Source organism: Acomys russatus, chromosome 26, assembly GCF_903995435.1.
Source record: "Acomys russatus chromosome 26, mAcoRus1.1, whole genome shotgun sequence".
NCBI lineage: Eukaryota > Metazoa > Chordata > Mammalia > Rodentia > Muridae > Acomys > Acomys russatus.
In genome coordinates this window covers 35,724,873-35,739,149 of record NC_067162.1, presented here as the reverse complement: position 1 = coordinate 35,739,149, position 14,277 = coordinate 35,724,873, and the positions used below count along the sequence as shown (strand labels likewise).

Below are 14,277 nucleotides of genomic sequence, written 5' to 3'. Positions count from 1 at the left end.
GGGACCTAAGGTGTGCCCCACTACACCCAGCTTAAATGTTTTTTTTTTTTTTTTTTAAGATTTATTTATTTATCATTATATATACATTGCTCTGCCTGCACATACACCTGCACACCAGAAGAGGGCATCAGATCTCATTATAGATGGTTGTGAGCCACCATGTCGTTGCTGAGAATTGAACTCATGACCTTTGGAAGAGCAGACAGTGGACAGTGCTCTTAACCGCTGAGCCATCTCTCCAACCCCTAAATAAGTTTCTTGATTTGAATGTTGTTTCTTGAATTTTTTTTTTTTTGCACAACCCCCTACCCCCCCCCAGCTTTGCTTCTTTATTCTTTTTTTTTTTTTTTTAAATAAGATTTATTTGCTCTTTATACAGTATTCTGCCAGCATGTGCTGCACCTGCCCACCAGATCTCATTACAGATCGTCATGAGCCACCATATGGTTGCTGGGAATTTAGGATGTTTGGAAGTGCTCTTAACCTCTGAGCCATCTCTCCAGCCCCTGTTTCTTGATTCTTACATGTGTAAAGCAGCCACTTTTTTTTTTCTTTCTGTTTTGAACAGATTAAAGAATGTGCTGAAGAACCAGTCGGAAAAGGTTACATGGTTTCCTGCTTGGTGGACCACCGAGGCAACATCACTGAGTACCAGTGTCATCAATACATTACCAAGATGACGGCCATCATTTTCAGTGATTACCGCTTGATCTGTGGTTTCATGGATGACTGCAAAAATGACATCAACATTTTGAAATGTGGCAGCATTCGTCTTGGTGAAAAGGTATTTCTTACATTTACTTCTCCAGTGAACCTATGAACTTGTTAAATGAAAGCCATTGTGTGACTCACATGGGAGAAAACTAGACTCAAGGTGATCTTAAAGTTCAAACTAAAAGAAACTTTGTTACAGACACTTCCTGTGGCCCAAGACTGATTAACTTAGGACATTTTGTAGGTTTGTAACAAAAAAAAATTAATGTTCATATTATCTATTTCACATGTTGCTATAACTAAACACCTAAGAGAAGCATGGAAGGAGGAAGGAAGGCGAGACTTGCCTGGGCTCCCTGAGCAGCGAGGCGCAGCGAAGGCCTGAGCTGAGGGTCATAGTGCACCACAGGCAGGAGGCGGGCAGGCAGTGCCCTGCTCCACTGGCTTCCTCCTTTTTGTTCATTCAGTTCAGGACCTCTGTCATGGCCCTGACAGTCGTGTCCAGAGGTTTATCTCCAGGTGATTCTAAATCCCATTAAGTCACCAATTAAGATTCATCTTCTCTATTGTTTTCTGAAGAAGAGAAATTAAGATAGGTGGAACTACTTCTCACCAGTCAGAAGAAAAATGTCCCGTGATGTAATTACCCACCTAGTTTCTTCCTTCTTAGTTTAACTGATCTTATGTTTGAAATTACTAGTCTAGTGGTTCTTAGCCTTCCTAATGCTTCAACCTTCAATCACAAAATTATTTTGTGGCTACTTCATAACTGTAATTTTGCTACTGTTATGGATTATAATGTAAATACCTAATATACAGGATAGCTCATATGCAAGGCCTGTGAAAGGGTCATTTGACCCCAAAGGGGTCTTGTATAATAGGGTGTCACAACAGACATTTTGGTTCCGGACTTGTTTGTGCAGCAAAAGTAAAAGAAAGAAATTCTTGAAAAGTGATGAATGCCAGTAGGAGAGGTACTCAAAAGACATGACATCACTTTTTTTCCCATCTGAGACAGGGTTTCTCTGTGCAGCTTGGCTGGACTAGCTTTGTAGACCAGACTGGCCTCAAACTCAGAAGGATCTGCCCGCTTCTGCCTCCCAGGTGCTGGGGTTACAGTCATCCGCCATCATGCCAGGCATGGTGTAACTTCTAAATTGCTGCTGCTCATGAATCTAGATTAAGACCTAAGTGGAAAAGAAAACCCACTGTTTCTTTGTCTCTCTTTGTTTATGGCTTGTAGACATTTTTGACAAGTGGACCATAGTATTAGGGTGCTGCAGCTGAAAAGGAGGAGTTAGTGTTGTCTGCCTGTCACCCCCCTGATGTTGCTTCATATTAGGACAAGACCCTGTTCTCTCTCATTAGTGGTCAGTCTTAAAAGCTCTGTGACCTTGACATGAAGCTTTCAGGCAACTAACAAAAGGCTAGTTCTTAACAGAGTAGAAATGGCACAACATTTGAGTCACCCTGTTATCTTTAAAAGGGTGTTGGGGATCACATCTGATTCCAAACTTTAGTCTTTCTGTGCTCCTGACACACTTTTCAGGAGTCTTGATGATTTTACATTGTGTTCAGTGATCGTGCAGTAAAGTTCCTTTTAAGATAGTTTTGCCTATTGGCCATCAGAGCAAGAGCTAATTGGCTTCCCCATTCTCTGAATTAACAGTATAAAACCTGCTTTCAGCTTCAGGTTTCTAAGTCTGCAGTGGCTGGAGCTGAAGGCCAATACAAATTGTTTATTCAGTTCTAATAAAATAACAAAGAGTGAGGCCAGGCGTGGTGGTGCACCCTTTAATCCCAGCAGCGCTCAGGAGGCAGACGCAAGTGGATCTTTGTGAGTTCGAGGCCATCCTGGTCTACAAAGTGAATCCAAGACAGCCAAGGCTACATAGAGAAACCCTGTCTCAGAAAAACAAAACAAAACAATGTTTCCTTCAACTTTCTTGGGTATATTTTTTGTCTGTTTGTTTGTTTGGAGACAAATATGTTTGTATGTTGCCTTGGCTAGTTTCCCAAATGCTAGAATTACAATTCATTTTTATCTTTTGATAAAACTACCAATTAAGTGAAATTTCTGTTCATACCAGATCCATCTTCACATGCCAGGTTTTCTTATCTGTAAGGGGCAGTGATAAGGGCTCAGCCTACCTCATAGAAAAAACACACTCCTTCCTCTGTAATTTCCTCTAGGGCCACAGATATGTTTAATCTTCTACGGCCATGTTTCAAATATGCTGCCATTTGAAACTGACCCCCAAAACCAGAGAGCAGGGGATTCTTGCTTAATTTGTTCTTACCCTTACTCTGTATAAGTATTTAAAACATCATGATGTTCAATTTTAGTGATGCATTTTTTCCCAAATAAATTTTAGAATAAAGAAGGCATATTACCAAAACCTTTTGAATTTTCTAAGTACATGTCAAAATGAAACGGCAATTTTTGTAAATGAAAGTATAAATGGTTCACATCATAAAGAAAAATAGGATGTGGCCAAAAGAACTACTCGTAGCACTGTGCTGCGGCCTCACTGCTTCTGTGCTTTCACTGACTGTATCATTTTAGTGTTTTCTGCTCTTAACCAATCACCCTGAGGATATCACAGAAAACATAGGAAACTCAAACTAGAAGATGGTTTATTCAAAGGAAAAGCCCAGCCTTGTCTTACTATCTGAGGTTAGTGTTGTTGGTTGAAGTCAAAGAATGAGGGAAAGGAAAACAAACTTCTAAATGTTTATCAAGACAGTAAGTATTTCTCAGGCAAACTTTTTTCTTACTACAATATAATTAATAAAAGTGTATTGGTAATTAAGTGCATACACTGCTTTTGCAGAGGGCCTGTGTTTGGTTTTTTAGCACTCAATAGCACTCACATGTATACATGCCTCCCAACACACACACACACACACACACACACAATTTAAAACAATTTTTAAAAAGAATAAGAGCTGGGCAGTGTTGACCATGCCTTTAATCTCAACACTTGGGAGGCAGAGGCAGGCAGATCTCTGTGAGTTCCAAACCTGCCTGGTCTACAAAGTGAACCCAGGACAGCCACAGCTACACAGAGAAACTTTCTGTCTCAAAAAAACCAAAATTAAATAAATAAATAAATAAATAAAAGGAATGTGTGTGTGTGTGTGTGTGTGTGTGTGTGTGTGTGTGTGTGTGTGTGTGTGTGTACATATATATATATTTTTTTTTTTTTTTTTTTTTAACAAAAATGGTTCAGAGTGTAAAGGCATTTTCAGCTTACTGACCTGAGTTTGATTTTCTAGATCCACGTAGAGGAAGAAAAGAGCTGACTTCCATAAATTGTCCTCTGAGCTTCACATATAGCACACATGCAGATGCCGTACCCCTTCCCAAGGCCTTGTTTTAATTTCTAGCACCAAATAAAGGAAGAAAAATCTAAGCCAGGAGTGGTGGTGCACACCTTTGATCCCAGCACTGATCAGGCAGGCTGATCTCTGTGAGTTCAAGGCCATCCAGGTCTACATGAAAAAACAAAACAAAAACAAACAAACAAAAAACCCCAACCAAACCCAAAATGAAAAATAACAAATAAAAAAGAAATAAAATTCTTAAGTCACTTATAGAATATTTTGTCATATGTGTGACATTCACTAATTAGCCCCCCTCTCTTTGCATGTGTATTTTTTATGTGTGCTTGCTCATATGTGTGCATGGTTATATGTGTATACATGTGTATGTGGGACAGAGTTTATGTTGGTGTCTTCCTTAGTCATTGTTCTTCTCAAATATTGAGGCAAGCTCTTTCTCTTGAACTCCAAGTCACTCCGAGAACTCCAGGTGGCTCTAGCTGGCCACTAGAGATCTAGTCACTTGTAACTCCAGCTCCAGAGGATCTGATCCTTCCATAGGATCTGTGCACATGCACATGTACACCTATAAACAAATGCTTTTTAAGATCTTAAAGAATTCACAAGAGCCGGGTGTGGTGGCGCACGCCTTTAATCCCAGCACTTGGGAGGTAGAGGCAGGTGGATCGCTGTGAGTTCGAGGCCAGCCTGGTCTACAAAGTGAGTCCAGGATGGCCAAGGCTACACAGAGAAACCCTGTCTCGAAGGAAAAAAAAAAAAAAAAAAAAGAATTCACGAGAATCCTATTTTCTTTTCAGCTTGTTTGTTTTGTTTTGTTGCTTTTTTGTTTGTTTGGGTTTTTGTTTGTTTGTTTGTTTGTTTGTTTTGTTTTCAAGACAGGGTTCTCTTTGTAGCCCTGGCTGTCCTGGAACTTGTGTACACTCACAGAGATACTGCCTCTGCCTCCTGAGTGCTGGGATTAAAGGTGTGGGCCACCATGCCTGGCTCTATTTTCCATGTATAACATGTGGTGTGTGTGTGTGTGTGTGTGTGTGTGTGTGTGAGAGAGAGAGAGAGAGAGAGAGAGACGGAACCCAGATTCTCTGCTATACCAGTATGTACCTCTTAAGTGCTGAACTACCTGTCAGTCTCTACACAACCGTTTTTTTTAAAACCAAATGTTTACTCAATCTTTGTATGGTGAAAGTTTTAAAATATTTTTGCTATTTTAGGATGCACATTCACAAGGTGAGGTGGTATCATGTTTGGAAAAGGGCCTGGTGAAGGAAGCAGAAGAAAAAGAGCCTAAGATCCAAGTTTCTGAACAATGCAAGAAAGCCATTCTTCGGGTGGCTGAGCTGTCCTCCGATGACTTCCATCTGGACCGGCATTTGTATTTTGCTTGCCGAGATGATCGGGAGCGCTTTTGTGAGAATGTGAGTTACTACAAAATTGGTTTTCCTTTCTTTTACTGCAGTACTGTATTCCAGAATGAAATACGCCATCACAAACTTCACAAATAGGAGAACCAGTGAAGCAGAGATGATACAGAGATATAAAGAATAGTGTTGTGTGCTCGGTCTTAAAGATGTAACATCTAATTAACAGTTTGTTTCTGACACTGCACACAGTATTTCTTCTAGTGTCTCTCACCTTTCAATTTTAGACTTGTTTGTGGATTTTTGTTGTTGTTGTTTTTCTAGATAGGGTCTTTCTACATAGCCCTAGCTGTCCTGGAACTCACTCTGTAGACCAGACTAGTCTCGAACTCACAGAGATCCATCTGTTGCTGCCTTCTGAATGCTGGGATCAAAGATGTGGACACCATGCTGAACACAATTTCAGTTCTTGAAAACTTATCTGTGGTTCGTTGGTGGGCGCTCCCCCTGCCTCTTTACTTTCTTTTAGTCCTAGCACTGAGGAGGCAGAAGCTGGCCCGTCTTGAGTTCAAGGCTAGACTAGTCTATAGAACAAGTTCTAGAATAGCTATATAGAGAAACTTTGTCTGAAAACAACAGGGGAAAGAAAAAAAGAAAGAAAGAAAGAAAGAAAGAAAGAAAGAAAGAAAGAAAGAAAAAACTTATTTTATCTATAGAAATCTTATTTTACCTGGAAGTCTTGTTCATATCCTATGGCCAAAGTTCTGATACATTACATTTTTATATGGTTTTAATTAAGATTAATAAAATAGATGGTACCCAGGAGTGGTGGCAGGGCCAGGTGACTCTTGTGAGTTCAAGGCCAGCCTAGTCTACAGAGTTCTGGACAGTGAGGGCTGCACCTAGAAACCTTGTATCAAACAAAGAGGAAATAGAAAGCATTAAATTTAAAACCAGATAGAGCCTGCTGACTTATTAAACAACTGTCGTTCCCTCTATTCTGAGGACTGGATGTAGTACCTTATACATGATAGACCCCTAAACTTTGTATACACTTCACCACTGATGTGTCTTTTCTGGCTCATCCAAGAGCTGGGTGACTTGTCTGTCCTTCCTTTCTGCCTGCTCTTTAGAACTTACAACACTGTCAGAGCCACTGACTATAAAGGTTAATGACTAGTATCAAATTGTAAGAGACTCACTCTGACATAGTAAAAGTTCTACCTAAGACTGGATATATCACAGTATAGCTACTTAACTAATAGTAATAATGTGTATGTTTTATCTTACAGACACAAGCTGGTGAAGGAAGAGTGTATAAATGCCTTTTTAACCATAAATTTGAAGAATCCATGAGTGAAAAGGTACCACGTTGGAAGGAACTAATATTTTACTAATTTCATAATGTTTTCACAAACTCCTTTTTTGGTTTCCTCTTCTTGGTATAGGTTTGAGTTATTTCTGGAACACAGTGTCATTGCCCGACTTGCCTCAAACTCAGCAGAGAACCAAGGGTGGCTTTGGAGTCCTGATCCTTCCTCTACCTCCCAAGTGCTGGGATTAGCGTGTGCCAGCTCTCCTGGCTTTCACAGACACTCTGTTAGACACTTGTCTTGTGGTATTTAGGAATGGTTGATTTCAAAAAAAACCCCTCCCATACTCAGACACTAAATAGCAGAGGGTGGACGGTTATGTTTCTTAAATAAAATGGCCATAGTGTTTGCATGTGGCCTATCCACGTCCTCCTCTGAACTTTAAATGGTGTCTAGATTGCTTAAATACCTCACATAATGTGGATGAGGTGTTGCTATATGGTAGTTGCCGCATTATATTGGGGATATTGACTAGAAAATCATCTGTATAATTAGCACAAACACAATTTTCTTTTCCTCAGATATTTTCAAACTATGGATCTACATAACTGACTTTACTAAGATATGAATGACTGGTACAGTATGTCCCCTCCAGAGTTGAGGCATTTTTGTGAAGTTTACAAAGTATATTTGGGTACCTGGTGTGATGGCACATGGCTGTAATACTCTCACGTACAAGACTAAGGCAGGGGGATTTAAAGTTCCAGGCCAGTCTGGGTACGTAACAATACTCCATCTTAAAAGCAAAAAAGGCATGGCAAAATCACTCAGAGGAGCCTAGCAGTGATGGCGCACACCTTTAGTCCCAGCACTCGGGAGGCAGAGGCAGGCAGATCTCTATGAGTTCAAGGCCACCCCGGTCCATGAAGTGAGTCCAGGACAGCCAGGGCTCCATTATACAGGGAAACCCTGTCTTAAAAAAAGACAAACAAAGATTGCTCAGAGGACAGAGGCATTTGCCACCAAGCCTCATGACCTGAGTTCAGTCCAGACCCCACATGACTGGAGAGACTCAACCTCTGCAGGCTGTCCTCTGACCGCCACACAAGTCGTAGTTCACCCACCATCCACCCCCAAACACACATACAAAGTAAACACATAGATTTTACAAACAGCAACAAAATGTATTTGTCTTAAATACATTCTTAAAAAAAGAAGAAGTTTTCATTGTGATGCCTATACAGTGAGATGGCATTTGGGAGTAAAATTGGGGAAATGTTTAAATCAGAATCACATTAATGCCAGTATTGCATATTCAGATAGTGTAGACTAACCACACCAGTGTCCTTCATAGATAGACATTTGTTTAATTTTTCATTATTATCTCATTACCATGTTCTTATTACTGCTAGTCCTGTCACTGAGTGGATTCAAGAATTGTTTTAACACTTTGAAAAATAACTAATTTTGCAAGTCTATCCTTTGCTTTTTTATACAGCTATTTCTGTCTTCAGAGTAATAGAAAATTCTGTACAACAGAACATCCAAATAAAATATCACCTGTCACTTAAAATCTTATGAAATTTATACCAGAAGTACGGTTGAAGAGGAAAGAATACTTTGTGTAAAGTTTCGTGTGTTTGGACCCACCACAAATCTATGTGATGCCCTTGTAGCACCAGTTACCTAACAGTTTAGCACCTGGTTCCAGAATGTCCTACTCATTTGACTCTTTCCATACTAGAGTCAGATTTTTAATTATCATTTGTTTTTATTATTTTTCATGTATGAATGTTTTGCCTACTTGGATTTATGTATGTGGGCTATGTTTGTGCCAGAGTAAGTTAGAAAAAGGCTTCAAAACTCCTGAAACTGGAGTTAATAGATAGCTGTGAGCCACCATGTAGATGCTGAAAATGGAATCTGGGTCCTCTGCAAGAGATAAAAGTGCTCTCAACTGCTGAGTCATGTCTCCAGACTCTACTGCCAGATTTTAAATAATTTTACAGATAGGCATTTTGGTTAAAAGTGCAGTTGTTGACATGCTAGATTTTGAGTTTCTGCTTATCGGAGATAGCTGATCCATGTTAAGTCTCATTAAGGTTTCATTCCTTATACTCTTTCCTCAGTGTAGAGAAGCACTAACTACACGCCAAAAGCTCATTGCCCAGGATTATAAAGTCAGTTATTCATTGGCCAAATCCTGTAAGAGTGACTTGAAAAAATACCGGTGCAACGTGGAAAACCTCCCTCGGTCTCGGGAAGCCAGGCTGTCCTACCTTCTGATGTGCCTGGAGTCAGCTGTGCACAGAGGTGACGCTTCATCTCCTCCCCCTTTCTCCTTCTCTAGGTCACACTCTGAGGCTGCTCCTACCATAAGTGGTACTTCCCTTCTGTGTTTCTGTTAGACCTTTTAATTTTAAGACTGTCTATATTCTTTAGAAGAAGGGGATAACATGTCACATGCGTTTTGGGTCAGAGTGATTTGACTTCAAAATATGGCTCTATCGCTAAACTAACTGACTGAGTAACTTTTATGTGTTTGGATTTTGGGAGGGAGTTGTTGTTCTTTTAAGTTTTCCTTGTTCACATTTATAGGTCAAAGACATCAGGGAGCTGTCATGAATATTTGAAGGATAGTCTTTTCCACAGATGTTAGCTGTTTAGGGCAACAAGGGATTGTGTTCTGTTTTTTTACTGCCCCCAATAGTTTTTGTATTGATAGGTAACGTGAATGAGACCATGAGTTCAGTCCTCTACAAAGAAAGAAAGAAAGGAAGAAAAAGACAAAAGGGCTTCCTTTGGCAAAACATTTGCATTATTAATTTATAAGATCTGTACTACAACCCTACAGAATAAACTAGGTCTCTGGAGGCTAAGTTTGCTTTATGTTGCTAAAGCTTTTGCTAAGTTGTAAGCTTTTCAATCTAGATATCAATTCCATCCAGAAAGATTGTATTATTCTTTTGCAGACAAAAATGTGTTTTTTAATTTGTAGAGATTTATGGTCCTCATGCTCACATATCGTAGCTGTATTTTTTTTTTTTCGGATTTTTTTTTTAATTTTTATTTTATTAATTTATTCATGTTACATCTCAATGGTTATCCCATCCCTTATATCCTCCCATTCTTCCCTCCCTCCCATTTCCCCCTTATTCCCCTCCCCTATGACTGTGCCTGGGGGGACTTCCTCCCCCTGTATATGCTCATAGGATATCAAGTTTCTTCTTGGTAACCTGCTGTCCTTCCTCTGAGTGCCACCAGGCCTCCCCCATCCAGGGGACGTGGTCAAATGTGAGGCATCAGAGTATGTGTGAAAGTCAGTCCCCACTCTCCACTCAACTGTGGAGAATGTCCTGACCATTGGCTAGATCTGGGTAGGGATCGTAACTGTATTTTATATTTACCCCTAACATAGGGCGACAAGTGAGCAGTGAGTGCCAAGGGGAGATGTTAGATTACCGACGCATGCTGATGGAAGATTTCTCTCTGAGCCCTGAGATCATCCTGAGCTGTCGAGGGGAGATTGAACATCACTGTTCAGGATTACATCGGAAAGGGCGAACCCTCCACTGTCTGATGAAAGTAGTTCGGGGTGAAAAGGGAAACCTTGGGATGAACTGCCAGCAGGCGGTAAGGAAAGATATTTCTACTGCTACCTTGACTATTGTCTTAGTTAGAATTACTATTGCTATGATGAAACACCATAACCAAAAACAATCTAGGAAGAAAAAGGTTTACTTTAAATGCTTATTCTTTCACATAGTTCATCATTGAAGGAAGTCAGGGGAGGAATTCAAACAGGAACCTGGAGGCGGGAGCTGATGTAGAGGCCATAGGGGATTGCTGCTTACTGACTTGCCCCTTGTAGCCACCTACACAGCTGCTCGACCTACTTTTTTATAGGACCCAGGACCACCTGCCCAGAGTGCACCACCCACAATGGCACACCCTCACCCCATCAATCGCTGATTAAGAAAATGCCCTACAGGCTTGCCCACAGCCTGTTCTTCTGGAGGCGTTTTAACTGAGGTTTCCTTCTCTCAAGTGACTCTAGCTTGTGTCAAGGCGATGTCACATTTTGTCAGCCAGAGAACCTTTACCTGTCACTTAAATGCTTTCTCTGACATCAGGTACTAATGGTACACAAAAATGTTTTTTATGGGCAAGTTTTAATAAGGATATAGAAGTTGGTATACAACATAGCTTGAGTTCATAATCAATAAAAACTACTGTGAAGTTAAGTAAAGAAAATCCATTGTTTCTCTGCTCTGAAGAACTTGCCAAATTGAATTACTAAACTCAGAATAAAGGCAAGTCGGTTTGTGCAAAATCAAGAAAGGCTGTTTAGCAGAAGAGAACTTGCCTGTCTTAACAAGTTTGACTGAGTTGAAATTGAGAGTTGACAGGAATGAAAAACTTATATGCCGCAAGCCTAAGGGATCTTTTTCAGAATCACATTGTCTTTATTAATTAAATCAGGGTAACTATGAATAGAAATGTCTATCTCTCACCAGCTCGAACTTTACAAGCAAGAATATACAGGTGATTGGAAGAAAAATAAAGTGACTCATGATCCAGTGTTCATAAGCAATCCAGTAACTGAAGATCATAATATAGAGTCAACAAAACATCAATGTGGCATCTGTCTCCTTACCTGTAACGATGTTTGCTACTTTTTATTGGATAAATCCTTGTACAAATTAGAATATCAGATGCAACAATAGCACCGTCTACAATGACTTTCCCTTAGGAGACATGAAAGATACTTTAGTTTTATAACCTAAGGGACCTTAGAAAACTACAGTTCATCTTTTACTTTGTTTTGGGTATTTTTATTATAAACTAAACATTGCTCGAATTTTATTTTCTAGCTAATCATGTAAAAATCAAAATTTTATAGTCTGAAACACAAGTTTATATAAACTTTAGATATGGAGTAAAATTTCATCTTAGCTTCTGTTGACCCTGACTAGTCTGTAGCCCTCTATAGTCCTTGTTGGCAATTACCCGAAGTGGCCTCTGTGCCAATGAATATGCCTGGCTGCAATCCAGGATGAGTCAGGAGACAGCCTCTGCTGTATCTGCTTTTCATCCTTAATTCCATCTAGTATGGTTGGGGAAGGAGGATAGGGCGAAAAATCTACAGTCAGCCTACACCTATTGTAAAGTGTTCAGGAAAAGAAAGTAAGACTGTATTGCACTCTATTTGAAGTACATAGTTCATTCCCAAGGGTTTTGGACAGTTAGCTTGTTGAAAGAACTTGAGACTCTGCTTCAAAGGTAAATAAGCACCACCCACACTACCCTTTGTGCCCAGAAAGAAAGTGCTTCCAACCCAGAGGGCAGCCACAGATGGTGAGCTATGTGCTTCTGACTGCACTGAGACTAGCTTTGGGAAGAAACCATTCATTTTCATTGTATGGACTTTTAAAAAAGCTTCTTTCCACAAAAATTAAAGACCATTTTCTCCAAAGGGAGAGAGTCTTCCTTTGTCTTCTGTATTATCTCGCCTTAGTCAAATGGAAGAATGCTTTAAAGTATTTGCGTGGGTCTTTCACTTTGACATTTTCCTTCCTTGATACAGCAGACCTCAGTACCTGGCTCTGCTTGGATTAATTCAGTGATCAGCAACTACTGACTGTGAAGTGTATGAATAATATTATCTTTTTGTTTTGTTTTGTTTTGTTTTTTGAGGCAGGGTTTCCCTGTGTAGCCTTGGCTGTCCTGGACTCACTTTGTAGACCAGGCTGACCTCAAACTCACAGGGATCCACCTGCCTCTGCCTCCCGAGTGCTGGGATTAAAGGCGTGCGCCACCACGCCTAGATGGTATTATCTTAATGAGGATACATTCCTCCAAGCTTAGCACGAGTAGCAACGATTAAGTAAGTTCTCTTGGGTCATGATGAATGGCGTTCAACCCGTGCTTTCTCACGCCAGAGATGACTGTATAATGTTTTCTTTGGGCACATTCTCTCTTAAGCCTTTCTCCAGGGTTTTTGTTAGTGTCAGGGGCCAGAATACACGTATAATCATAACATCAGCCTATATTTTTACTTTTGTTTTTGTCTTTGAGACAGAATCTCTCTATGTAGTTCTGGCTGTCCTAGAACTTGCTATGTAGACCAGGCTAGCCTTGAACTCAAAGACTTAGGCCTGCCTCTGCCTCCCAAGGCCTGGGACTAAAGGCATTCATCACGGCACCTAGCTCAGTTTGTACTCTAATCATGCACTTTCCACACCCCAGTCACTGAATTCTAGAATGGCAATGATTCCTTGAATTGTTAGCCTAGTCGACTCTGTGGGACATTAGAAAAAGATGGCATAATTTACTCACAAAGTAGTTTTTCTACCAGCAAACTACAATATTCTATTCCTTCCATCCCAGAATATTGATATTTTCTTTCCTGTTTCTCTCTTAATAACTCTTGATAATATAATTGGGATCTTTCTTTATTTCCTTTTACCCACAATCTATAATAAATATGTAAAAGGGCCAGAACCACTGTGGGATCACAGGTCAGATGTGTGCAGACCGAGGTGACAAGAAAGGATAAGCCAGTGACACAGGAAGTGTCCAGTTCTTAGGGGGGAGGAAGGACTTAAAACAGTAAGGGTTATAATTTTGTTTACCTTTCTCTCATTTAAGATTCCCACTCCATGACACCATCTGCTACCCATCTGTAGTAATCATGATTTTCTATCTAAAAAATACTTTGTAGTTTACTTACCTTGCTTTTTTTCATGTGCTATTAATTTCTGTCTGTGTGTCTGTCTGTTTTGGGATAGGATACACTGTGTAGCTAGCTGTCTTGGAACTCTAAACCAGGCTGGCCCTGAGTGACCTGCTGCTACATCCCGAGTGCTATGATTAAAGACATGCATCACCACACTTGGCCATTTCTTAAAGTCTGTAGTTAAAAGAACTAAAATTTGGGGCCGGAGAAATGGCTGTGGGATTAAGAGCACTTGCGGCTCAGAAGAGAATCTGAGTTCAGTTCCCAGCACCCACATTATGACTTTAAACGTCTGTAGCTGTAGTCCCAAAGGATCTTCCACCCTCCTCTGGCCTCCACAAGCACTGTACGTGCATGGGTTGCACCAACATACACATAAAGTAAAAAGAAAATAGTGAAAACCTTGACAGATGAACTTGTCCAGCTCTCAAAGCTGCTGTTACACAGGAAGAGACCATCATCCCAGCTTGGGTCTCCTGACCCATGTTTTCTTCCGTGCTCCACTCTGAGACTCCTGTTTCCTGCCTTTATTCTATAGTCAAGGGTGGGCCAAGTGACAGGAGACAGAAAGAATGCAGTCTTCATTTCAGGTACTTTACAGCAAGCATTTCGTGGTAAGGCTGTGGTATAAAGATGGTTGGTAAAAAGTGAAAAATTATAAGCATTGTTTTCTTTTCTTTTTTGTCTGTCTGTCTGTCTGTTTGCTTTTGGGGCCAGGGTTTCTCTGTGTATCAGCCTTGTCTGTCCTGGAACTCAAGCTCTGTATATCAGGTGGGCCTTGAACTCAGAGCTCTGCCTGCTTCTGCCT

The 14,277-nt window shown here is 40.4% G+C and overlaps 1 protein-coding gene across 2 annotated transcripts in view; it reads left to right on the top strand.

The window, feature by feature from the left end:
* The window catches only part of Glg1 (golgi glycoprotein 1), a 93,313-nt gene that overhangs the window by 43,417 nt on the left and 35,619 nt on the right, over positions 1 to 14,277 (top strand). For both annotated transcript variants that reach the window (XM_051169150.1, XM_051169151.1), the window contains exons 4-8: positions 569 to 784; positions 5,271 to 5,474; positions 6,710 to 6,781; positions 8,860 to 9,043; positions 10,149 to 10,363. In XM_051169150.1, the coding sequence (XP_051025107.1) occupies positions 569 to 784; positions 5,271 to 5,474; positions 6,710 to 6,781; positions 8,860 to 9,043; positions 10,149 to 10,363 (891 nt within the window). The remainder of the gene's footprint in view (positions 1 to 568; positions 785 to 5,270; positions 5,475 to 6,709; positions 6,782 to 8,859; positions 9,044 to 10,148; positions 10,364 to 14,277) is intronic.